The sequence below is a fragment of the Leptonotus elevatus genome, chromosome 12 (genome assembly GCF_054856555.1).
Source record: "Leptonotus elevatus isolate MCC_2025b chromosome 12, RoL_Lele_1.0, whole genome shotgun sequence".
Lineage (NCBI taxonomy): Eukaryota > Metazoa > Chordata > Actinopteri > Syngnathiformes > Syngnathidae > Leptonotus > Leptonotus elevatus.
In genome coordinates, this window is record NC_141250.1 from 8388181 (window position 1) to 8413510 (window position 25330).

General features: G+C 38.4%; 1 protein-coding gene across 3 annotated transcripts in view; it reads right to left on the reverse strand.

Annotated features, from left to right (window-relative positions):
• Positions 1 to 734: 734 nt before the first annotated feature.
• Positions 735 to 25330, reverse strand: part of mcf2lb (mcf.2 cell line derived transforming sequence-like b) — a 41362-nt gene continuing 16766 nt past the window's right edge. For 2 of the 3 annotated variants that reach the window (XM_086091106.1, XM_086091107.1), the window contains exons 3-33: positions 23166 to 23280; positions 19650 to 19740; positions 17862 to 17981; positions 17641 to 17757; positions 17289 to 17438; positions 16213 to 16337; positions 15819 to 15933; positions 15634 to 15753; positions 14225 to 14416; positions 13960 to 14151; positions 13728 to 13887; positions 13557 to 13612; positions 12256 to 12341; positions 11056 to 11122; positions 10848 to 10963; positions 9894 to 9963; positions 9723 to 9815; positions 9557 to 9649; positions 9338 to 9463; positions 7680 to 7901; positions 7223 to 7315; positions 7054 to 7132; positions 6725 to 6797; positions 6546 to 6658; positions 6283 to 6372; positions 5303 to 5362; positions 4869 to 4934; positions 4160 to 4269; positions 2891 to 3003; positions 2701 to 2804; positions 735 to 1530 (exon numbers count right to left, since the gene is read on the reverse strand). In XM_086091106.1, coding sequence (XP_085947232.1) covers positions 1451 to 1530; positions 2701 to 2804; positions 2891 to 3003; positions 4160 to 4269; positions 4869 to 4934; positions 5303 to 5362; positions 6283 to 6372; positions 6546 to 6658; positions 6725 to 6797; positions 7054 to 7132; positions 7223 to 7315; positions 7680 to 7901; positions 9338 to 9463; positions 9557 to 9649; positions 9723 to 9815; positions 9894 to 9963; positions 10848 to 10963; positions 11056 to 11122; positions 12256 to 12341; positions 13557 to 13612; positions 13728 to 13887; positions 13960 to 14151; positions 14225 to 14416; positions 15634 to 15753; positions 15819 to 15933; positions 16213 to 16337; positions 17289 to 17438; positions 17641 to 17757; positions 17862 to 17981; positions 19650 to 19740; positions 23166 to 23280 — 3407 coding nt within the window. In that variant the 3' untranslated portion in view covers positions 735 to 1450. The remainder of the gene's footprint in view (positions 1531 to 2700; positions 2805 to 2890; positions 3004 to 4159; positions 4270 to 4868; positions 4935 to 5302; positions 5363 to 6282; positions 6373 to 6545; positions 6659 to 6724; positions 6798 to 7053; positions 7133 to 7222; positions 7316 to 7679; positions 7902 to 9337; positions 9464 to 9556; positions 9650 to 9722; positions 9816 to 9893; positions 9964 to 10847; positions 10964 to 11055; positions 11123 to 12255; positions 12342 to 13556; positions 13613 to 13727; positions 13888 to 13959; positions 14152 to 14224; positions 14417 to 15633; positions 15754 to 15818; positions 15934 to 16212; positions 16338 to 17288; positions 17439 to 17640; positions 17758 to 17861; positions 17982 to 19649; positions 19741 to 23165; positions 23281 to 25330) is intronic. The other variant, XM_086091108.1, reaches the window with a different exon arrangement.

The window sequence follows — 25330 nt, forward strand, 5'->3', positions numbered from 1 at the left end:
GCGCTCCTGCATATTGTGCTGCATTTATCGCTGCACAAAATGCCATTTTCTATTAAGCGGTGTAGCAATAACCTTAAGACGAATTATGTTTGCCTTTCTCTTCTTTCTATATTGCTGGGGAAAAAACCTCGAAATTGGTAGAACAAAACAAAAATGGGCAAGTTATTTTTTGACTTTAATGCCTTTGATGAGAACGTCGCCCCTGCCAACATGGCCGTCGCATACTTACGTGGGTTAGACAGGCTGCCTGTCTGTGGATTTGACCGTGTAACATTCGGGACATTATTATTATTATAATCGCTCTCATCTTGGTATCGATATTTGGATTGATCTGCTCACCACTATTAACTAGTTTTAACTGTATGTAAAAAATATAACAATACATGAAAGGAATACTATCTACCCAAACTGATAAATCATAAACCACAGACAGGAAGACTTATAACCTTGACAGAAAAAGAAAACAATTAATGAATGACATTTTATCCAAATCATATGTACTTTGAACCGCTTCAACAGAAATAACTCAAGAATATAAAAGCATTTATAAAGGAGTTTAAACCAATGAACTCAAGCATAACATGACAGTTTATGGAATGTGGGAGGAAACTAGAGTACCTGGAGAAAGGAGTGGAGTCATGTTTAGAAAAGTGAACCTCCCAACTGTGAGATATTAGTGCATAGCACTAATGCGGCAACCTCAGAAACTAATTTATATTACTTACACAAATATATTGTCTGATTTATTATTCTTTTATTTTGAAATATTTATCCTCACACAAAAACAACAAAACATGAGTTAATAATCATCAAGTTTTCTTTTTATACATATACATTTTAAAAAAGTCACTGGGTAGTGACATTACCATAAATAATGTACAATATAGCAGCTTGAATAATAAACATCTCATGACAGGCATTAATAAACAATATCTACATTCAGAGCATGAAGACAATAAGTTAGCGCTATACAAATCACCTCTGATTATAAATGTTTTCTTTTTGTAGATTGTGTTGTACATGTCACACACAAACAGATGATGGCAAAGTATGCTAATGACAGCAAAGGACAAACAAGTAGTAAAAAAATAAGATAGAAGTAAAAGTGACTAAAGTAACATTTGTGTTTTTGTTGCATTTCTTACAAATAAATATGTAATACAGCAGCTAAATTAGCCGTTTGTAATTGTCACTCTTTTAAATGTGCTCTCGCATTGGCGTTAGTTCCTGGGAGACGTGATGGGTGTGGTCCACATCCAGTGATAGATGCATTAACCGAGATCAGTCCTGCTGGCCCGTTACATCTCTAACATTATCTACGTTCCTCCCGCTTAGGATGCAAGATGCTTAAAAATATGCTGGTTTTAATGGTAGGTATCATTAACATATACGGACAGTACAGACAGGGAGGGACGGAGTGGCGTGGGCACGAGGGAACGTGCTGGCCAGCTCAGGATTTGACGTCTGTGAAAGGCGTGCAGGTTTCGCTGCAACTGGATGATGTGCTGAGGTGTTCTGATCCGCTGCCTTCTGTTTTGAAACACACGCGCAAAGTAGAGTCACTGATTGTGATTGATTGATTTTGGCAGTTACCGTTTATGAAATGCAACCATTTCACACACAAATAACTCTTGAGAAAACTGTGTTGCTAACCAAATAAGAAGCGCGTCAACAAATGAGTGTGAGGGCTTACTGCATGTTGTAAATGTAAAAGATGACTTTGCCTTATGTAATCTACCATTTTGAGTTTCTTATTTCTGCCTTAATTTTTGGTACATTTGCAAAAAAAATTGCCCCATAATAATCTTTTTTCTCTCAATTTTAACGTTTTACTTAGTTCCTTAGTTGGAAAACTTCAGCCACATTGTTTAATATTATTCCAATAAAGTCTAAAAGACACCAACGGCCATCTGCAGCTAAGTAAATACACGACCTAGGGCCAATAATTACTGAAGTACGGCCTAACTACATTTTGTAGCTTTTGAAAAAAAAAACATTTCATGGTTGTTTTGTTTTCACTGTTCATTTGGTTTTTGCAAGGAATCTGGATAAAAGGTGGATAAGCAAGAATCAACAATAGAATAACAATATAAGAAGGAATCGCATTTCTACTTTGGGTGAAATGAGGCTACATTTAAATGTTGCTAACAGTTTGGCGATTGCATACTCTACCTTTAAAGCATGCAGGTATACCTAATAAAGTGACAATAGAGTACAAACTGAACTTTCACAATTCGCCACCCCAGATTCACCTATTACATTTTGAAAAATATTTAGTTTAGGATCTGTTTTCTTTTTTGGGGAGCCAACCCGTTTTGATGGGAAATGGTTATTGGCAGTATATGCACATTAATTTAAAGAAAACAAAAAACAAAATCAATACAAACTGGTATAATTTATTCATGGATTTTCACTATTTGCGGGCCCAGTCACTAGTGATGGGAAAATGAAGCTTCATGAAACACTTGCGATATTTATTTACTACTCAAGATGGTGCTTTTGGTTTAAAGATAAAGAAATTGATTACATTTCCACTGCATCTTTAAGCCATGAGCGCCATCTAAAAATAGTTTTTTTTTTTTTAAATATCGCAAGTGTTTCACGAAGCTTCATTTTCCCTCACTACCGCTCACTATCTCCCGCATATAGCGTTAGCCCATAATGTATAGTGTATGTCCTCACCCCTTCCGATTTTGGTACCTGAGCTGGTAAGTGACTGGCACGACTTGGACTTTGCAATGAGGGTAACCAAATTGGCAGTGGCCATCCAGCCCTCTGTGGAGGTGTTCAGGTTACGCACTAACCTGTAACAAACATACACAGATACACACTGTGCATTATTTGTGATTTATAATTGGATGTTCAGTGATCGAGGGCAAGTGTGGCTCACCACTGTCCATTCTCCCCCTCCTTCAACAGCTCCACTACGTCTCCGCTTTTCACCGCCACCTCTTGGGTGGAACCCTTCTCGTAGTCGCCCGTCGCCGTGTACTTACCAGTGCACTGTTCACAAAGATATAAGTGCTAGGTGATCAGACACATCTGCTCGATTGTATCTCTTTTGAGAAAGTTGCCAACTTTCCCCCAAAACACAAAAATACCTCCACCCCACTCAAAAAAACAATGACAGATCATTTGAAAGAAAGACCAGAGAAGAAGAAAAAAAGAAGACCTACATATCCCAATATATAATTTCTTGACAGTTTCTTATCTCCAACCCTGGTATCAGTCGCAGCAAGTACCGCTACTTTGAAATAAGGCCACGTGTATCAACCCAATAATGATACCGGGTATCGGTACTCGCCCACGTAATAACCTATAAATCATGTGAAAACTGCAATATGAAATCATATAAAAATAATATACTTACAATATAATCAAAGGTGTGAACATCCCATCCCATAACTGTAGCCCAAGAAATAGTCACATTCCAAATTTGTGTTCCACAAACTTTATTTGCTGCTTTATCATTTTAAAATGTGTTTGTTTTGTTAAAAATAATAATTAAACATTCACTGAGTTTCGAGGAGCTTTACTATTGTATGCAAAAAGTCTAATATTTACTATGTTGACCCTTCTACGGACCCTTTTTCTGTTTATAATAGCAACAGAGAAGACTGGGCATATTTGGAATGGCAACTTCAACCTGAGCACAACACATCAAGAATTTTGAAAATTAATTTTGGGTTCTAAAAATGTTTACCTTTTTTTTGTGTTGCAAAAAAAAGGCCCTTTTGACCAACGTCCTTGTGTGATATCACCTCTAGAAAATCGAGTGAAAAAACGGCTTCAAATTCGAGACGCGCCAGTGTTACAGTGACTTGTCCTAAAAACGCTGTGTAAGTGGGTTGTTGGATGATTGTTGTTTTTAGACAGTTTTCTTGGGTTTCACCCTTTTTAGCACCCGTTTCACACCTCATGTTCCTGCTACTTACAGCTGCTATGATGTTTTGTTTGTTTTTTTGCCATTGATTTGAATGCACTCAATTGAAACACCACTGTTGGCTTTTTGCAATGAAAAATTCATAAAATATATTGGAAGTAGATACACCCATAACATTATTTCAAAACTAATAAATACTAACACAGTAAGAAATATGCATCAATCCGAGACACAGCTGACATAAATGGTACAAACGTGAAACTGCGCATGTCTCACCAGCTTCTTGGTATTGTCGTCTTCTGGGTCAGAGTTGAGAGGATCCTCACCACTGGAGTAGCCTTCGTGCTCCTCTGACGCGTCCATGGAGAAAGAGGCCTTGCTCCAGCCTGAGGCGAGAGACGAGAAAGCAGAACAAAATGTTCCAGTTTTTCCTAGATTGTTGTCATGTAAACGTTCATGAAAGCAGGCATACTATGCAATTTAAGCCTCTAACATGTCATATTAAGTACAAGACATTTTGTGACCTCTATTTCACAAGTATAATATTTTTTTCCCTATTAAAACCCTGACATATATGATCTGACACATGCATTGCACGGATAATCCATTAGAGGGCAGTATCATCCAGCTGATGGCTTTTTCAGCGGCCTCGCCCCAATTGAGGAAGGAGAGACAACTTTACTTATTAATACTGGGAAATGTTCTTTCAGATTTTTAAAAAATACTAATATGTTTGATATGTCTGTTTTTTATAATATTTTTGACAGTAATAAATGTACGGATTTAAAGCCTTGTGACCGGATGTATCAAATATAACACAAATAAAAAAAATATTTTCAAATATTTTTTTGTTTGTTTGTTCAAAAGGACCAATAAATACTCTATTTACATGGAATCCGATTTTTTTCCCCCTCATATATTTCATGTTTCAGGCTTTAATGAAGGACTCACCGCCGTGAATGGATGCATGGATATTGGAAGTTACCTTTAAAGCCGAACGGCGTCGGGTCGCTCTGACGCTTAGTCTTGTGATCCGGGCTGGTCGGGGAGCCTAAAAATATTTGTCCCAAAGCAGTTTGTGTGTTAGAGCACTAAAGAGAGACCACATCATTCAAAATGTGCAACAACACAAACTCTATAAGCAACAAGTGGAGGAAGGATTCATTTTTTTCCTACTGTTTGCCTTCTATTTGGTTACGGAGTGAAGCACAGGTGACAGTATGCGAAAACATCACAAGTTTCACGTCTGGGGCGTGGACATCTACATTTTACATCTTGTATCTAAACCACTATTCATCAACACACCGGGTGAGAAGACCTCACAATTCCTACTGTGATTTTGCCATCAAAGTGTCTCTTTTGCTGTGGGAAAACATCAAGGCTGCACTGAATGACACTGCTACTGCTGCTGTGTGATACCTGGACACAGCAGAATGCTGATGGGCAAGGTGAAACTTTTATCATCTGTGCTCGGCGGCTCTGTGGAGGTAAGTATGCAATGTTGGATCTCACAATGAATCACTGTGATGAACTGACTCTATAATTATTTTGCCTCTAAGATTTGGAGTCAGTTAAATTTTTCTTAAACTAGTTGTGATTTAGCAAGATTGACACGAGACACTGCACCAACATAAAACTGTGATTAAATTGCAATTTTTTTTCCAGTGTAAAGGGCTCTCTTAAAAATTCCCATTCAAGGTCATCACAAAACTGCTGAACAAGAAACCAACATTAAGTGCAAGAACTCATTTTGTACACACACCCCCCCTCCAGAAAAATCAACTCACTCAAAATTGTAATATACGTTTGTCCCACATATTTCAAATCCGTAAACAATTATAAGACCTACTCACATTGTAGTATCGGGCAGTAAGACACAGTGTAAGCGCAACTATGAAATGCCTGCCATCTAGTGGTGAATGGTGTGATGACAAGTGGGATTTTGTTCTCCGTTTGTCATGGAAAAAGTGTATCGAATGTTTATCAGCAATTTTGTGTGTGAAGAATTTGTTGGGTTTGTAACAAAGAAAAATAAAATCTAAATTTGCCAGTTGCCCTATTTTTTTTGCTACGTAGGGACTGTAGTTTATTTATTTTTTGGTATACCGTAGTTGTGTTATTCATTTTGGTGGCGTGGCACCATCAATAAATTGTGTCTGTTATTATTGCCGAAAGGTTGAGTGCTATGCAGTTAAAAAAAAAAAATATCTAAAAACATCACAGGGTCGTAACATATGAATATACCTTACAATAACTGCACATGTTAATGTTATTTCCCACAATTTCTTAAAATGACTTTCTGGACATGTGCTCCACTAAGTGAATGTCAAGCTGAATGTCGAACTTCTCACAATAGGCATGATGATCTGATGTGATGGGCCAAAATGACCTGCAGTTACCTTTCTGAGCTTTGAGGTTACTGAAGCCCTGTAAAGTAAAGCGCTTTTTAGCTGCGGCGCTTCTGTCTGAGGTAGGGCTTGTGGCTCTCTCTTCCGACCCGGAGGAAAAGGCAGATAATACAGAAATAGAGGAAAGGCGCAAGGTAAGTTAAAAGACACTCAAAGGAAGGAAAAGTGAGGAAAGACATGAATCAGACAACAGGTGGGAAAAAAGGTACAATTAGCATGCATGAATGAAGCATGAAACAATCCTGGAAGGTCACCTTTTCCTGCTGACTTTGGCGAAGGAGAGGAATTGGCATCAAGGCTGCACCGCTCTGCTTTCCTCTCGTCTCCTTTCTTCAAACTCCTCTGACCCATCTTGAATGGACTGCTGCTGGACACAAATCAAGAATTTTGACCTTGAGAACGTCACTTTCATTAGGAGTAAAATCACACTTACCTTTGATTCTCAGGTCCTCCTTCCACTGGGGGACATTGGAGAACCTGATCTGGCGCCCTCTGTTGACTTGCTTCTAATCAGAGACGGATAAACATTTACTGGACGTCCACTTGTAAGAGTTAATCAGTTGATCATCATCAATTATTCAATTTCAGTCAATTTGTTCATTTGATCAGTATTTATACTTTTTACTAAATTTTTGCTTGGTGGTGTGGAGAGAGAGTTTCCTAATGTAAAATGGGTGCCTTGTCTCAATAAAGGTTGAAACGGGACAAAAATTCCTAGCAATAGGCAAAGCTGATGTTGTGATTAGAAATGACTATATTGACCTCTACATGCTTCCAGCTGAGTTGTTAAAACCTTCCTGATCTCCTTCACCCAGGTTGTTTTCACTTCAGTCGTCGGTGCCTGAAATGTCAAGCACACATGCAACAAGTTAGCACATTTTTTCTTTGTGCTAACTTACTATCATTGGAAGCTATTAGGATGTCAACATGCCTGCACGATATAGACTTCTTCTCTGGAGTTACACCAAATTTCAAACTTCTTGTTGTCTCCTTTAGCATTTTCGGTAATGCCCACAGCGTTCATCTGTCGAAGCAGGAAATCCAGTGAAATTTCAAATAACACACCAAGCAAACAGAAATAAGGGAATACAGTCGACTCCCGCTATTTGCCTGGGGGATAGGAACTGGGCTGGCCTGCAAATAGCTCAAATTTGCGCAAAATTGATTCCCACTGAAATGTAATTGTGGGGGGGGATCTTTAAAACATTCTGATTAACATCGTCTTCTGAAAAATCACTATGTTTTCTAAGATCTAATAACTAAAATTGAGGGGGAAAAAATGCAAAAAAACTAACAAATATTGAAAATAATCTACGACTAAGCGAATCTGCAGGTGCCGAAGTGAGTATTCGGGGTCGACTGTACGCCCCGAATGGAGAGGCGCTCACGCTGAGTGACTGCTTGAAGCTGTATGAGGGAGCCTTCTCGTAGCCCTCGCCGCTCTCCTCCCTTCGTTTACAGAAGAGCAGGGCCTTCTCATGTAGGAAGATGTGCCTCTGCATTGGCTTGAAGCGGGCCAGGTCCTTGACCTTGGCGTGGCCTTTCTTATGCTCCGTCCACACGCTGAACGAGCCCTGCATCAGCAGCTTGCCCAAATCACTCAGGTTGCCCTGGTAAAGGAAAGACAGAATGGATTTGACGCGTGTCTTCTTCAGTCACATTTCCATTCAATTGAATTGAAAATTAATGGAAAAAATGTATCCTGATCGGTTTTCAACACAGGGTGTGATGGTTGATGATGATAAATGTGTCTCAATTACTGGATTTCCTTAAATAGTAACACTTGAACAAATAAATACCTCATCTCACATAAAAGCCTCATTATTTCCCTTCAGGGAAACTTTAAAGGGGAAGTCAACCTTAAACAGTTCTTGACAATAATAAACATGAAATTCTGATTAATATATTTTTGAACTATGAGCTATGCAGCAAAATCCAGCCACTTTTATCCATCTCAGGGGGCGGCCATTTTGCCACTTGCTGTCGACTGAAGATGACATCACAGTTGCTCAGGGCTCAGGCAACGACCAATCACAGCTCATCTGTTTTCTGAAGCTGAGCTGTGATTGGTTGTTACCTGGGCCCTGAGCAACTGGGATGTCATTTTCACTCGACAGCAAGTGGAGAAAATGGCCGCCTTCTTATAATGATAAAAACTGGATTTTGCTGATTGACTCATATTCCGATAATACAATATTAACCAGAATACCGTATTTAGACGAGTGGGGCTGCATAGAACATATTATTGTCAAAACATTTTTTGGGGGTTGACGTCCCCTAAAACAGGTGGTACCCATTAGTAGGCTTCACTCTGACATCAGATACCACCATGTGTCATAAACTTTATTACCAAAAGAACACACCGGTGGTGCTTTAAATATTTATTAATTCACAAGTCTGACCCATTGGCACAAATTCATAAGTCATTATACTACTAATGTAACTTAAGCACAATAACATAAAATAATATGAAAATAATAGATTCATAAATATACAAACAATTTATATTTCTAAAATGAATATATAAAAAAAATATTCGGTTAAATATATAAATGGTATAGAAAATGGATGGCTTCTTAGAAAAATAAAGGCCTGGAACTCTAAAGTGAGAAACTAAAAAGTAACCACACAGAAGACAACGAACAACAACAAAGTACAGCCACCATTGTGTGTTCTTCACAATAGATAATTTTTGTTGTTGTTTTCTTTCAAGTTTTTAACTTCCTCCTACCCCCTTTGAACATATAAACTATTTTCTTTCTTCCTATTCTTGTTTTTATTTTTTACTTCAACTTATATTTTATACTTGTAATGTGTTTTGTGTTGTCTTTATGTTTAAATGTTCAATAAAACCATAAACCAAACCAATTAAATTCTAGTTGTAGCACGGAACTGACGTTTCCGTCAAGCAGTTAATGTTAACCCGAAGCAGGGTGAGCAGCTCCAACTTCAAGGTACCATGCATGTTTGTGCTTTGGATGCCTCACCAACATTTTTTTTAATCCTGGCAAATATTGATGATTCTTTGCCCTGTATATTGTCTCACCTCATATCCTGTAATGGCGATGAGGTGCATGGAGTCATTGACAGCCTTAAGTATGCCCAAGATGGCTGTTAAAGCCTCTTGCAGGTCATCTGTACCGTCACAGCTTTTACTGTACTTTAGCATTTCCTGCAGGAAGCAAAAAATACTAATCACTTCCGTTGTTTGTTTTTTTACCACAACAATTCTACTGTAGTTTGAGGCTAAAAGACGACATGTTACCTTCAACAGCAGCTGGTATTTTGTGATTCTCTGCACAGGCTTCAGCAAATAAGAATCCAAGCCAAGCTTGTGCTCCAGCCTTTTCTGACATTCCTGGCGGAGATTGTAAAATAAAGATGTCAATCACTCAAGCAAAAATATAAACACATGCATGTGGTGACAGTACCTGGAAGAAGACCGAGTCGGAGCACTGTCTCCAGAGGCTTTCGGAGCGAGGCTTGTTGTGACAGTATTTCTCGTAGATCTGCAAGTCTGTCATCTAAGCGAGGAAAGAGAAGTTTTGTTCAATAAAGACTCATGTTTTCCACCTTCTTGCACAAGGTGTTCATTTGCTCACCCTTTCCAGGAAACATCTCCCAACCAGCTCTGGACAGTCTGCGTACAGCTCTAACTCCCTGAGGAATGTCCTGGAAAATAAAGAATCAGAAGGTGCTGATTAGAGTTTTACTACTCGTAACAACTGATTTTTGTGTCCATTTTAACAGCATTTTGGAAAACAATTAAAACTAAAAAAATCAAATGCACCATTTGGAAACCAGGCAAAAATGTGGGCATAACATGCCTTGATTAAAAAATGGAGGTTTAACAATCAACTTATTTTCTTTTACTATACATTGATAATTTCTCTTTACACTAGTATGACTAAGGCTACGTTCACACTGCATGTATTAATGCTCAATTCCAATTGCTTGGTGAAATCCAATTTTTTCGAGTGAGCGTTCACATTACATGTTAATTGCAACCTCAGTCTGTCTGCTGTGTGGACGAAATGCGTCCCCAAAGTGACCCGCATGCGCAGAAGAAGATACAAACTCACAACGCTGTGTTTGCGGAAGTAAATACGTATGGACTTTTTTATAAGTCCATCTCATGTTTCAAGTCGGATTAAATTAAAGTCAAATATAAAGTCACAACTGTTACTAGAGACAACTTTGCATATTCACGTACGTCTCCCGAGTAATGCTTCTACTCAAGTGGCAGCTAAACGAGCTCGTCTCCACCTGGTGAGTAGAAGCCAAATTATTTCAAGGTTTTTACTCTCTGGAGCTGTGATAAAACCTAATATCCTAAAATAAATATTGTGGTTAAGTTAAAAACAACTGTAACTATAGCCTCGATGCAAGGGCATTATTACATACTACTACGTCAGGTGATTCGGAGTTGCCATGGTAACAGCAGAATACAACTTAGCGCAGCAGCAAAAAGTGCTTGGAATCAGTAAAGAGCCATTCAATTTGAACCTCAAAATAAAGGTAGGCTCATCATTAACAGATAGAGGGCAATCCCTCACCTCTTGTGGAAGTGGTAGATTTCTGGCATGTTGCCAAACAAAACCTCCTTCTTGTTCTGCAAATGTGGGGGGATAAGGTGCGCCATGGCCGCGTTATCCATCTCAGACGCGTAGCCCTGCAATAAACAATAACTCAGCTGATAACGGTAGTGGCACAAAGGGATGTTGTACAACATGTATAAAGTGTTGAGGGGTAGTTAACAAGAACCTGCAAGACACACAGCAGTTCCTCCACATAAGCCCTCTCCGTTTCCAGCAGCTCGTTCATGACGTGCCTGCAAACAGGAAGAGAGAGAGACAATCGTTTCCAAACGATTTTTTTAAACCCTCTTGGTTAAACCTCTCAGTTTGTCTGTGCAACAGCAGTTTTTTTTTCAGTACTGGCAAAGTGGCAGTTTGCATAATGATATTGAAACTTGCAGTTGGACAAAACGGGGTTTAATGGGGGAGCGGACAGAGAAAAATAAACAATTAGAGACAGGAAATCAGTTGTAGGGGAAATTAACAAAACAAAGTAGGCTACTGTATATACTACTGTCACATTGGAGTCAAGTTCTATATGGGACAACAGTAAAAGAAGCACAGGATGATGTACAGTAGGATAGGAGAAGACAGGACAGGGACAACGGATGGTGGAACTGGCTGAGCAATGGAGTGTGGTGGGAGTGGCTGTATAGATTTTAAACACCTGTAGCATGCAAGTGAGGGCACAGCTGAAGAAGCTCGCAAGATCATAAGAGCTGTTTATAGTAATTAAGTAGTGGCCCCATCCAAGCAACTGAATCCCATGAATGTGTCTACAGGCACATGTAATGATATTTTTACCGATAATGCATACTTTACCATTATTGGTGATTTATTACATTTTCAAGGTGGGCCTTTGTTTCTCAAAACTGATCAATTAAAACCTGACAGATAATGTAATAAATGTGGTAGTGTGTCAGATGAGTTCGTGCCTCACTCACAACAGCAACAGGTACATGCAACTGTCATGTGATGGCTTCACACTTGGATTAAAGTGAATACATGTAAAATGAGTAATATGGCATTACATTTTCTGTAAAAAAATTATTAATGTATCAGACCCCCTATATTACAGGTGAAATTATGACATTATTTGGTTTTCTTACATTTTTGATCGAGTCAAGTGCAAATTTTATTACATTTTCAGGAAATTATAGGGTGCCCCAGGCCTCAAAACCGGCCACCAATAGGAGAGCCAGGCACTCACCACCGCCCCTTAAGCCCAGGGCAGGATAGCCACCAGAACACACAGAGAGGGCAAAACCCCAAGTTGGGAAAGGAGGAAGAACCCCACCCCCACGAGGCCCCCTCCGCAAGCAGAGGTCAAGAAGAGAAGGTCTCCAATACATGCTTGTGGCCAAACAGTCCTAAGTCTGATGCTCACCTCCTGAGCACTGCCAGGTTCTCCTCCTCCTCCGATAAAGAGCCGTGTCTGCGTTTACCCTCTCCATTCTGCAGTTGTCTGTCTCCCTTGGGAGGACAAGTAAAAGTATAAGAGTGGCATGTACAGTGTCTTTAACAGGGGTCTGCAACCTGCATATTACATATTTATTACATTTTTTTTAGATAAAATATTCTTTGAATGATTTAAAAATTGTTTGAAAAAAATAATAATTTAATATTCAAAAAATGTCAGAGTCCAAATTTATAAGTTATCAGGAAAAAAGAGAGACAAAAGGTTTTTAAAACGTTTTTAAAAAATAACTGAAAATGTCCAAAAAGTGAACATAAAAGGTCCAAAAAGGAAGAAAAAAAACATAAAATTATCATATCATGCACACAAAATTGTCAAAAAAGTCAGAAAATTTATTTTACAAAAAAGAAGAAAAGAAAACGCTCAAAAAGTAACCATAAAATATTAAAATGTCCAAAAACAAAAGAAGGCAGAAAATTACCATATAATGTACACACATTTGCAAAAAAATAAAAAATTAAAATAAATAAAATTAAAAAGTCCAAGTTTTTTAAGTCGAAAAAGAAAATGTTCAAAAAGTAACCATAAAATGTCCAAATAGGAAGAGGAAAAACATAAAATTACAATATTATGCACACAAAATTGCTCTAAAAAGTAAAAATGTATCTTTAAAAAAGGCAGAAAAGGAAACGGCATATAAACGCACACAAAATTGCAACAACAAAAAAAGTCAGAAATCTGTTTTAAAAAAGGCAGGGAAAAAATGCTCAAAAAGCTACTATAAAATGTCCAAAAACAAAATAAGAAACCCCCCAAATTACAATAAAATGTCCACAAAATAGCCAATAATGGGAGAAAAATGATAGAAAAAAACAGCAACAAAAAAAGTAAAAATAAAAAATTTGCCATAAAATGTCCAAAAAAGGAAAAAGTCAGAAAATAACCATATGTGCATAAAATTGCCAAAAATGTCAGAAATTTTACACAAAGGCCGTAAAGTCTAACAATGGATGAAAAACAAAAGACTAAAGGGAGAAGAAAATGAATCTCAAAGTATTGGATATTGCATATTATGGTGCAACTCTAATTACTGGTGGATACATGGGCCCTTAGACTAACACTAACGCAGTGTTTTGTTCATCACAGTGTTCAAAGGTTTTGCAACTCCTGACAGATTTTTGGTTATTTATTTGGTCCAAAATGGCTCTTTTGAAAGGAAAGGTTGCTGACCCCTGGTATATAACTACAGATAAAATCATGACTTCACCCACTTTGTCACAGATTTCGTTTCCCTCAGAGTGGCTTCTATCCAGTTTACCTCGATGTGCTGAGGCAGAAAATTAGGATAGAGTCAAAACATATATATGTTGTAGAGATTTTTTTTTTTTAAAAAGAACACACTATCTGGTGTTTAATGTTGCAGGAAACATGTTGAGACTGACCAGGTGAGCTGAGAGGAGATTTAATGAAGGCTTCAGGTCTGGGAGCGACCGGCTGCACTGGCCTGGTCTGCTTGGCTGCAAGCTTGTTCAGGCTGACCCTCCTCTTGTCGAACATCTCCTGCATTGACGTCTGCTTTTGGAACACCTTCTCCACTTGCTCCTACTCAGCAGCGATAAGAGCGTCAATGTCATATTCAAACAGCAATTGCCCAAACCGGATCCCGAACAGTACCCTGAGTTGCTGGTCGAGCACTGCCTCATAATCCATCCAGATGCTACCCGGGTCCGATAGTCGGTGCTGGCATGCGTCCGCCAGGAACCCCTCCAGCTCCTGCAGCGCTGACTCCGCCCCCTCATGTGACTGACACTTGTCCACAGGCTGAGAGGCTAGCAGGTAAATACCATCATCGCACCACTTTGAAGCCTGTAGAGGACGATGAGACAAGAATGAACACATGAAAACTGTTTGTGTGTTTCGGTACACACGTGTTGCTCACCCCCTCCAAGCAGCGATGCAACTCTCGGGCTTTGAGGAGCAGCTCCTTCTTAGCCTTCAAGTTGTCGCTCAATTCCTGGCAGAGCGTTCGTAGCTCGCTGCTTTTCGGCACAATGGAATCCTGAGCGTAGTGAGCCTTCTGGATGAGGTCATCACCTTCACCGGCCAAAGCTAAAGCTCTGTCCACTGCCTCCTGTGGACCACAAACCAAACACAACTTTTGTCAACACAGGAACCACTGATTAGGAAAAATAAATAAGAACCGTGCAGTTTCTCTTAGTAAATGAGCAAAAAATTTAATAAAATAGAACTAAACATCATGAAGTTATCTTAAAAATACATTGTTTCCTTCCATTTTTACAGGCTTTTGTTGTCTCTTCTCTCAAGTCCACCCGAGGTAGGGATCACTTTGAAAACAGCTACTGTTCATGCTGTCGTTTAGCCTTATAAAACACAATAATGTTCAGCTATTTAAACATAAAGTTAGCTTTGCTGGTTTCTAATATAGCCTAAGAGCTAATTAGAGCTGCACCATAATAGAACATATGAAGATAAATATAGAAATGTGCAAAATATGAATTTTCTTCTCTCTTTTGTCTTCTGTTTTTGGATTATTAATATTATTTTATTTAAAAAAAAATGTATCAGATTTTTTCCCCATACATTTTTAGACTTTTTTTGGCAATTTTATGCACATATTATGGTAATTTCTGCCTCTTTTCTCCCTTTTTTGGACATTGTATATATATATGTTTGTTTTGGTTTTTTATTTTTTTGTGCATTTTTTTGCTATCAATTTTCTGACTTTTTTCCGTAATTTTGTAGACATTTTATGGTAACTTTGGGGATTTTTTCTTTTGTTTTTGGACATTTTTTTGAACATTTCTTTTTCTGCCTTTAAAAAAAACCTGCCTTCTTGTTTTTGGACATTTTATGGTTACTTTTTGAACGTTTTATTTCCTGCCTTTAAAAAAAATTAAATGTCAAACTTTTTTGGGCCAATTTTGTTTGCATTATATGTAATCTTATGTTTTTTCTTCTTCTTTTTGGACATTTTATGGTCACTTTTTGGACATTTTAGATATTTTTAAAAACCTTTTTATGTACCTTTCATCTCTCTCCTCTGACAACTTATTTGGACTCTGACATTTTTTTTAAAATATCAAATTATTCATTTTAGAATAATTAATTAATATTAATTAATTAATATAATTAATAGTTTAGAATAAAGAGCCACATGTGGCTCCAGAGCCGCAGGTTGCAGACATCTGATAGCATCACAGTGAAGAAAGCACTTTACAGACGCTCACCCCTTCACCCAGTGACGACTACCAACTGGGCCCCGCTGACCAAGTTTGGTCAATTTTATAAGCCGTATTAATATTTCTGTTTAGCGTATTCATCACTTACGCAGACTCTCTCCTCGTAGGTGGCGAGATCACTGAGGATATGGTCAGCGTGGACGTGGCTGATCCCCACCTCATTGAAGGTGGCCAGTTTCTCAGACAGCTGATCCAGCAGAAGCCTCACCTGCAAAACACATTCAAAATGAGTCAAAGAAACTTCAGCACTGTCAGTTGATTCGATTGACTAACCTCCTTATAATTGTCCTCAAAGTGGCGTAGCTGAAGACACTGCTCCAGTTTGGCCCGGTGCTTCCCCCAGAACTCATCAAAAGCCCTTTCCGTCTCGTCTAGCTGAGACAGCAGTCTGGGAAAGCGCAGAGAAGGAGGTGATGGTGGAAAACTCCGAAACTCAGTTGGAATGCTGCTCAGAGAGCTTAATGCCAGTTGACACAACACTATGAGTCTTCAGTGCGCTCATGAGGCCAAAAAAACATCAACAGTACCAGTTTAGCTTCAAAAACGACAAGACAACTATCAACAAGCTAAGTCATTATTAATTTCCTACCTCACAAAACCATGGTTCTCAATGAAAAATCTGTCCAGCCTTGTGTGATCAAAATAAGCAAATGTAACAAAAATTCACCTCTGCACAGTTGCCAGGTTCTCCAGTTCATCCTGGTTCATGTTGTGGTCAGGGTTGTGCATCAAAGGTTTGTTGATGCACTCCAACAGGCTGCTGCCTTGGCTCAGAGCCACCAGAAGATCATCCTTGACAAACACACATAGACAATCAACTACACTACATGTGGCTCTTAAGTCCCTCTCCTGTAGCTCCCTGTGAATCTCTAAAAACTTTTGTAGAATTATTATTATTTTTTTACATATTTATTTTAATTTTTTAGACAAAATATTCTTGGAATGAATTAATAATTTAGATTTTTTTTTAAAGTGAATTATTAAATATTCAAAAAATGTCCACATTTATAAGTTGTCAGAAAAAGAGAGACAAAAGGAAGATGAAAGTTTAAAAAGAATAACTAAAAAGGTCCAAAATGTGACCATAAAATGTCCAAAGACGAAAAACAAAAACAAAAAAAATGCCTGTATAATGCACACAAGATTGCAAAAAAAAAGTCTGGAAAAGTATTTTTAGGCAGAAAAGAAAATGTTAAAAAACTAACTTCAAAATGTCTAAAAACAAAAAAATAAACCCCCAAAATTACCATAAAATGTCCACAAAAATTGCCAAAAATGGCAGAAATTTGATAGCAAAAAAAAGTAACAAAACAATTGCCATAAATTGTCCAAAGAAGAAGAAATGTACAATATTAACATAATGTGTGCATACGATTGCAAAAAATTTCAGAAATTTTACAGACAGGCTGAAAAATGTATAAAAACAAATTCTGATAAATTACCCCAAAAATAAATACATCAAAAAACCGAAGACGAAAGGTAGAAGAAAATGAATCTCAAAGTATTGGATGCTGCACATTTTCTGTTATGGTGCAGCTCTAATTAGCTCCTAAGCCCTCAGTACTTTAGACTAACACTAACACAGTGTATTATTAATCACAATGTTTAAAGGTTTTGAAACTCCAGACAGATTTATGATTATTTGTTTGGCCTAAAATGACTCTTTTGACAGGAAAGGTTGCTGACCCCTGAACTATACGACGCACATAAACAGATGGATCTGACTGACAAATGAAGGCTCACCTTCATCTTGTCTTTCCGGCAGCCGTGTGCACTGAGGAGTAGGGTTGTGGCCTGGGTTTCATTGGGGAGTTCTGTTTCAGCCAGCTCAGTGCCAAACAACTGCAGGGCCTGGGCCGTCTTCTTCACCATCAATGCAAAGCCCTCGATAGCCTGCCATCATAATAAACAAGAAGATGTGTGCCAGATAGCTTGCCATCGTGAAGAGACATTCATGTCCTTTCATGGTCATTTGCTGACATGGATGTCGAGTGTGCTGCGGAAATAACAGTTTTTGTCTGCTGCTTATCAGACAACTTTTTATGCTTCAAATGTTTCTGTGCAACATAAAAATTGTGTTGATGCATGTACATACGGTGCGGTGAGTGATCCACTTCTCGTGACAGTACGCTTGCGTTCCCCCGAGGTCCTGGCTCAGCTGTGTGTGGTCAATGTAGGAGTGAAGCTCACTCACCGAGCTCAGCATGATCACCTGGAACAGAACCACGAAATGTGACCTCTACAGGGCTTGCGCACGCAGTGCGGTCTACAATAGGGCACAGGTGAGTCAATTAAGGTGAGAGGAAAGGAACGTACAGGCACTTTCATTTTGAACTCATCCTTGTTGAACTTGAAGAGGATGTCGGAGAGTGTGCGCTGGAGGAGAGTGGTGGGCCTCAGGACCAGAACCAGCTGGAGGTTTCCTGGGAACGAGCCCTGAGGTGATAGTGAGGACAACATCCAATAAAAGAGCTGTATCAAAAAATCTCCCATGACAAAAACAATAATGCTTAATTTCTAATTATTTGATGATTTCCACTGATTTCCAACAACCTTCATATTATTAACATACATCACAGGGTAGGGCATTATTGTAAAGGAGATAGGAAGGTCGTCATCAACAGCCATGTGGAACAGATAAAGTTGATTTAATTTAAAACAAGCTAACATCCTCCATCATCGTCTTCAGAGGGCAGCTCTGGTGGTAAATAATCGTTTCATCTTTCCTGCATCCTCCCCCTCTTTCCTCTGTGCTAAATTGATTGATTCAACCTGAAACAAAAACAATGCTATATCTGAACATTTTGAACCAGTGATAGCCAGGTGCTTTAGCTGGGATAACCAGAGAGGCAATTTAGAAGCTCCGATAAAGCTTTCATTAGGATAATGTCACTATCTGATAATCATTGCTCTTCAAAGGCATAATTCAATTCATCATTCAGTGGCAATAAGACAAAAGAATAAAGAAAGAAACAATACGGCGTCCTTTACCTAAACCATTTCAGTGTAATAACTGATTGGCTCAGATGGAATCCCTTTTTGTCAACTTATGGATTGGTTCAGAGAGAATATTTTTTTCTTCGCCAGAGGAAACAATAGAATAGAAATGATCCGTTACAGGCGTGGGAATAACCCGTAATTCTGATGATCACAGCAAGACATGGTGACAAAGAGTGTTAATTTTGACAAGATATTTAAATTTAGTTATACTCTTTTGACTAAAATGACTTAAAGTTTTGATCATAATTTAGTCATAATTTAGTCATCTGATTGTATTTGAGTTTTAATCCAATTTTAGTCGACAAAAATAACGAGCAATTTTAGTCAATGAAATAAAGAGCCATTTTAGTTTTCCTTTAGCTTACATTCAAACTTTTATACAGAAAATTATAACACACCTATTTGTAACTGTAGTTCAACACGCAAGACACATTTAACATAATGGTGTCTTTATTCAACTTTGTTTCAATGAAACATGTTGAACTAACAATAATTTGCCATCTTAAAACTTAGCTTTCACTTAAATAATTTTTAAAAAGTGCATAATTGCCAGAGATTAATTTTACAGATGCACAACGGATATAAACATGTTTGAACATTAAATAAAGTGCAGTGAACAGTTTGAGTGTTTTTTCTCCCACCTACATTTCATTCCTTGTTCTGATTGGATTTTGTGAATTTTCATCACTGAGTTTTAATCATTGATGAAATTGTCAGTCAATTTTAGTTACCGTCATTGTCTCAATGAATGGCTTCTATTTTATTTTTTGTTTCATTTTTGACTGTAAAAAATATGACTTTTTTTTGTCGAGGGTGATGATACGAGATATGCAGAGATTTCACATGTTCTAGTACAACTATCAGAATTCCAAATTGTACCACACAGGCACCGCTTTTGGGTTCTTTGACACTTTCACAGCTTGAAAACAAATCTGTACCTTTAAAAAACCTGTCCAATAATTAACCCTACATGCTACATTAGTAGATGGCACACTGAGCGACACAAATGGACTCCTGCTGTACCAATCAACATTATGCCTCTTTCTCAGAAGGCCAGGTGCAGACATTCGCAAAACAAAGAAGCCACAAGCTGAGAGAACTCACCGCAATCCGAAGTAGGGTCCCTTTGACGGCCGCCCATCGGTCCTGCCGACGATCGATGACGAGGATGAAGCCCACGTCCGTTGATGGCAAACTGGCACACACACAGTGAGGGGAAAATCCATTAATAGTAGAAAACGAAGCGCAAAAATAGTTCAGATGAAAAAAAGCAGCAAGGGTGCAGTTTTCCTTTGTGAGACAAGTAATGAAGCCACGTTGCGTTATTGTGTGGCTCTTATCTCCTCAGACAGAGACGCACCTCCCTGTGCCCACCCTTCACCTTGGGTGGCGTCTCTGCCAGGCACTTTACAAAGTCGCTCACATCCTCCCAGCATGCATTGGGAGTAAGAGAAACAGCAATTCTAAAGCACATCTGCTCATTGTGGTAGACACTTAACACCCCCAAAGTTAACTGATGCAGTAGAGCTGGATGGGTCACAAAGGTACTGTAGTTCCCAGTGTGCAAATAGTTCATGTCCTTAGCCTAAGCCCCGCCCCCTCATCGAACAGCCATCCAGTAAGCAACCTTTGTGAGCCAATCACAAAGGTTGCTGCAAAGTGATGAGTAGCTCTTGTCGCCAGAGAGTGAATATAGAGGGGGAAGGGTGATCCAAGAAGAGGCCACTGTAAACAAGGTTTTATCGTTATCCAGTCAGAGAATTCTCTTTCAGTTATAGACACCCACTGACCTCAACCTTGTATATTTACCTGAAACTAAATAATAATACTCCAAAAGTTACTTATTTATACATAATTGCACTACATCGTACTTGGAGCTATGTCTAATTATTTGAGTTGCCCCTCTCATGTAACTTGATAAGGTAAGCAAAAACAATGACACCTCTGTATGATGCAGAGCTGAATGCTGATTTAGTTGCTGTATTGGTGAGTAAATAACTATAATTAATAAAATTAAGATAAATACATTGAAAATAAATAAAAAAACACAAACAAAAATACCAATTACATATGAATATTACTGCAAAAATTGTGAATGTTTTTTTTATTTTCTTAAATCGACCCCAATTCTCTTTGTTTAGTTATGATGTGTATCTTGATATTAGTTATGTGGCCTTTGTCAAAAAATCATTCATCAGCTGATCCACTTATCATTCTTTAAACAAGCAAGAGGTCACGATACCCGTCAGGCAATGGCCCCCAGAGGAACACGACATGAGACTCTGTTCGTCATTAAGATGGCCTGAGGTTCCTCAAGTAACCTTTCAAATGAAACACTTAACTGTTCAGCTAAATGTAGAATAATGCAACATACTGACTGAAATGCAATTAAAGACAAAAAAACGATTGAATGATAGGGAGAAAAAGGAGGAATGTTTTGGATTATAGTGGTCTCACACATTTACCCCTCACCCGTTACTTCATCCAGTCCCCCACTGTAAAACCCCCTGCAGAAGACTGATAACAACGCTGGATTATGACTGATTAATGCAGGACTCATGACCTCCTCCCCCCTCCACCCCCACCCCCTTGTACAGTGAACCCCTGCTATACAACATAGCAGGACTTACAGGCGATCCTTCTTTTTAATGGGTGTTTACAGACAAGTCTGAATTGAAAGCTGCAGGCCTTTGGTGTAGTACCACTTAGTGCTGTAACATGCCGCACTGCAGCACTGAGATCTACTGGAAGAGATGCAGCGTAGTTAACAGCAAGAAGAAGAGAATGTCCCCTTCAGTGCCATGTTTTTAAGCCTTTACTTGGTTGTTCCCAGGGAGCAGAGGAAATATATAAATCTAGGAAGTATGTGCCTATGAGCATTGCTTTATGCTCTGGGTGTGTTTTATAATTAGGCTACTGTAACATCTATGCTAATTTCCTCTACAGCATTTGGCATTATATGTTAACAGTAAACTAGCAGACTTTCATTAGATATACGTAAATCTATATGCTACGGTTGAACACCTGTGTTTAAATATAGCGTGTAGGAGTGGTAAAGCTATATATATATATATATATAAAAAACGTTTTTTATATGGTCTCTGGTCTCTGTATTGTGGCCGGGTCTGGAACATATTCCATGTGATAAACAGGACCAATGTTGTGATCAAGGCCAGTGCTGACTATCAGACGTCAGAGGCTACTATATAGGTACAGAAACGTCTGAAAAATCAATGGAGTGTCTCAAACACTGCCCATACAGCAAGTTTATTTCTTCAAATAGACATCAGGACATTTAATTCCTCAGCCACTAAAAGTGATTCCAGATGATTATTTGAAGGAGGCGTCTATTCGTGAGGAGGCACAAGAGATGTAGACGTTGATTGATCGCTAACTGTGTTACAAAGACACAGAATGCATTTTTTTTGTGTTCGGGTCCCACAGTTGGAGGCCGAATGTATCATTTTCTAAATTTGTTTTTTCCCCACGGCAAATACAATCTCCCAGACTTATATGCAAATGATCACTATTCGTGGTAAGGATTGCGCCCAACTGAGAATAGTGGTCCACTACGTTTACATGCAGACAATAACCCTTTTAAAACCCGAATATTGGCAATATTCGGGTTTTGAAAGGCCATAACCGGAATATACTCTTATTCGGGTCTAAGCCCCTTGGGTTACCCCTTTCATAGCCGGAATACTGGTTCATATAAACGCAATCAGAATACTTTGAATCAACGGGGAGCTGCTTTTCACAACCTCTTCTTCGTCTCCTTTTCCTCCTCTTCGCTTATTTGTATTTGCAAGACATTTTTGGTCTTTGTAGTAACTTGTACTCACTAAAGGACCCTCCCTTGAATGCAATGATTTTTTCACTCAGTTTCCATGTTATTTTCTGTCTTTACGGCAAAAACGCCACAGTTTGTGCCTATATACACATACAGTAAATACTAGTGTACAAGTCCATGTTTCTGGCCTGTAACCCAACGGAAATACTCAAGCCGATGTCCACAAACATGATGCTTGCAGCAAAGACGCACACTTCTGAAGCGAGGAGGAAAGCGACTACTTTATTTAGCGTGGTGAGTGACATAAATCAGTCTTTTATTGAATGTATAGTAAGTTAAAAGCGGAAATTATGTTTTTTACATAATTACGTTGTCCACGCGTCACGGTCCGAACGGGGTATTACAATCGAGCACAAATGAGCATGTAAACGGGAGTAACTCTTTCCGCCACGCAGGTAAACGTGTTACCTCGAATGTTTCACAAAATTCTGACCTTAACCCGAATATTGACTGCATGTAAACGTAAGTTCTCCCAAAAAGGAGGCAAAGCATACTTGCTTCAAGCTGCTCATTTTATATATATAAAAAAAAAAGATGATTACACCCTACATATTTAAACACCAAACTTTCCAACCAAACTATAACATTACAACACTCAAAGGGGTAATTTTTCTTTTTGTTTTCTCTCAACATGTTGCAACCCATACTTGCCTCTATGTACAGTATACAATAAAAACCTATAATACACCCCCCCACACACACACACAAAATGCAATAATAAAATAATTGCAATTAAAATAATGTGACAGCAAGATGGCAAGCGACCTCACCTGGGTACACTTGTCAGGTAGGTGAGCACATTGTGAAACTCTCTGTCCGTGATCTCGCCAAAGGACGGGAATTCTGGGAACACGATGATGGGGCTGCCATTGTCTCCTCTGCCTCCTGAGCAAGAGCAAAGACACATATAAGTTATAGTATCTGATAAAAATAGTACATATATAGTAAAATACATAGCGTATGTTAGTTTATGATGTGTACTCATTTGTTTTTGGTTGTTTCTGTAACTTGCGGGTCCATCTGAGCTACTTGTAACAACGAGTTCAACAATTACAATCACATTTTTCATGAATAAGAACAATTCTGGTGTTCATTTTACAGAAACATTAAGGTCAAGTTTAAATATCAGCCACCAGCATATATCTAGTTCCTTTATTTACAGTAGGCTGCAGCCCTGTCCAGTAATCCATCTCATGATTCATGGTTATTAGTTCCCTTTCTTACTACCCAATGTCCTTTAAAATCTCTGATGCTGTTTTATGACAACGAAAATCACACCATCATTTTCACACGTTGTCTCACTGCCTGCGTTTAACAGCTGCTCAGTCAGTGCCTGTGCCCGGAATATCAATCCACCGGCTTGCCCATTCGTTTTTCCCGTCGCTACGGCAACAGCAAGATGTGCGGTCATGGTTCTAATCATGTCTATAAAATGGTTCCCGACAATGGATCTGCCTCACGGTCGCCAAGGGGGGTGTTGATGTAGGAGAACGTTTGCAGGTATAGAAACACTTTACCTCAAAATACAAATATTATATATTACATGTGAGTGTGTAATGTGTGTACACAGTATATCAATGAATAATGTTTATATATAGTCATAAATTGAAAAAAAAAAGAACTGCACTGTCCTTTGCTTCGTGTCTAAAAGAGATGAGGAAGAAGACTAAAAGCAGTGACATTTGAATATCAAATAACTGCCCCCCAAAAAATAGGTCACTCACAGGAAATATGCAAATGCAAAATAAAGCTGACACATGAGTTAGACTGGAAAACTGCAGCCGTCACTGATGTGAAATGAGAAGAGAGAAACGGTGTTGAAATATGCAACTAGGAGAACTTCACAAATAATAAACACTCCGAGACCGCAAGTATTTACAAAAGTTAATGCAGTAAACAATTATCTCACGAAAGAAAAATACTGACTGATTTTTTTCAACATTTCTTCACTTTCTGTAAAGGAATAACACATTTTACAGGGTTTTTTTCCCCATCACGTTTCCCAATCCTTTTGTATGCATGAAAGTAAATGATAAGAAATTGAAGATTTACTTGCGTTAAAAAACATCAACAACACTATTATTATTTTGAACATAATTGTAGAATGGTTGAGTTGATAAATGAGATTTGTAGATTGTTAACAATATGTAGAGTGTGTGCAATGTAGATTGTTAGGAGACTCTCTCTTCAACTAACAGTCTAGATTAATTTAGCCTGACATGCAAAAGTTTCAGTCAAGATATATCACCAGTTAGGATATATCACATCAATATTGTTAAAAAAAAAAAACCCAATGTACTAGCTTTTTTTTTGACAGGGCTTTGGCGACATTTTGTGGCATTTTGGAAATTTTCAGGAAGACCACAAAAATCATGAATGGGTGAGTTTTTCAGCAAATAATTGGAGATAGTTTCTAAGAGAAGAACAAAAAAAAAACAAATGTGGCAAAAGGGCCCTCAGGGGTCAAAAAAAGAAAATTGAGATTTTCATATATTCTAATTCTACACTTAAGTCCCTTTAAAACGACATAATACACAGAACTCTCTTAAAGGGATGACATCACTCCCACAGTTAACTATAGACAATAAAATGATTAAATCTTACCTTTGACACAATGGTGATGTAATTTTCAATGAGAAATTAAGTGTTTTGTTGGTTATTTTTCTAATGTCCTAAAGGGACGATCAAAACTCTTGCATGTGTCTGGTGAATGACGAGAGCACGGCGTGGGGGAGGGGTGCCTCTACCGATCGCATGTTGTTTCTTTAGGAACACTACGAGGCTTTAACTTGCTTTCTTGATAGACGTTTCACATTGCTCGGCAGAGAGCCAGCCGCCATTCTACGCCACTACGCACGGAATGCGTTGCCACATAAATAACAATGGTGGCGTACGTCCAACTAAAGTTTCTACGAAACGTATTAAACTGGAAAAG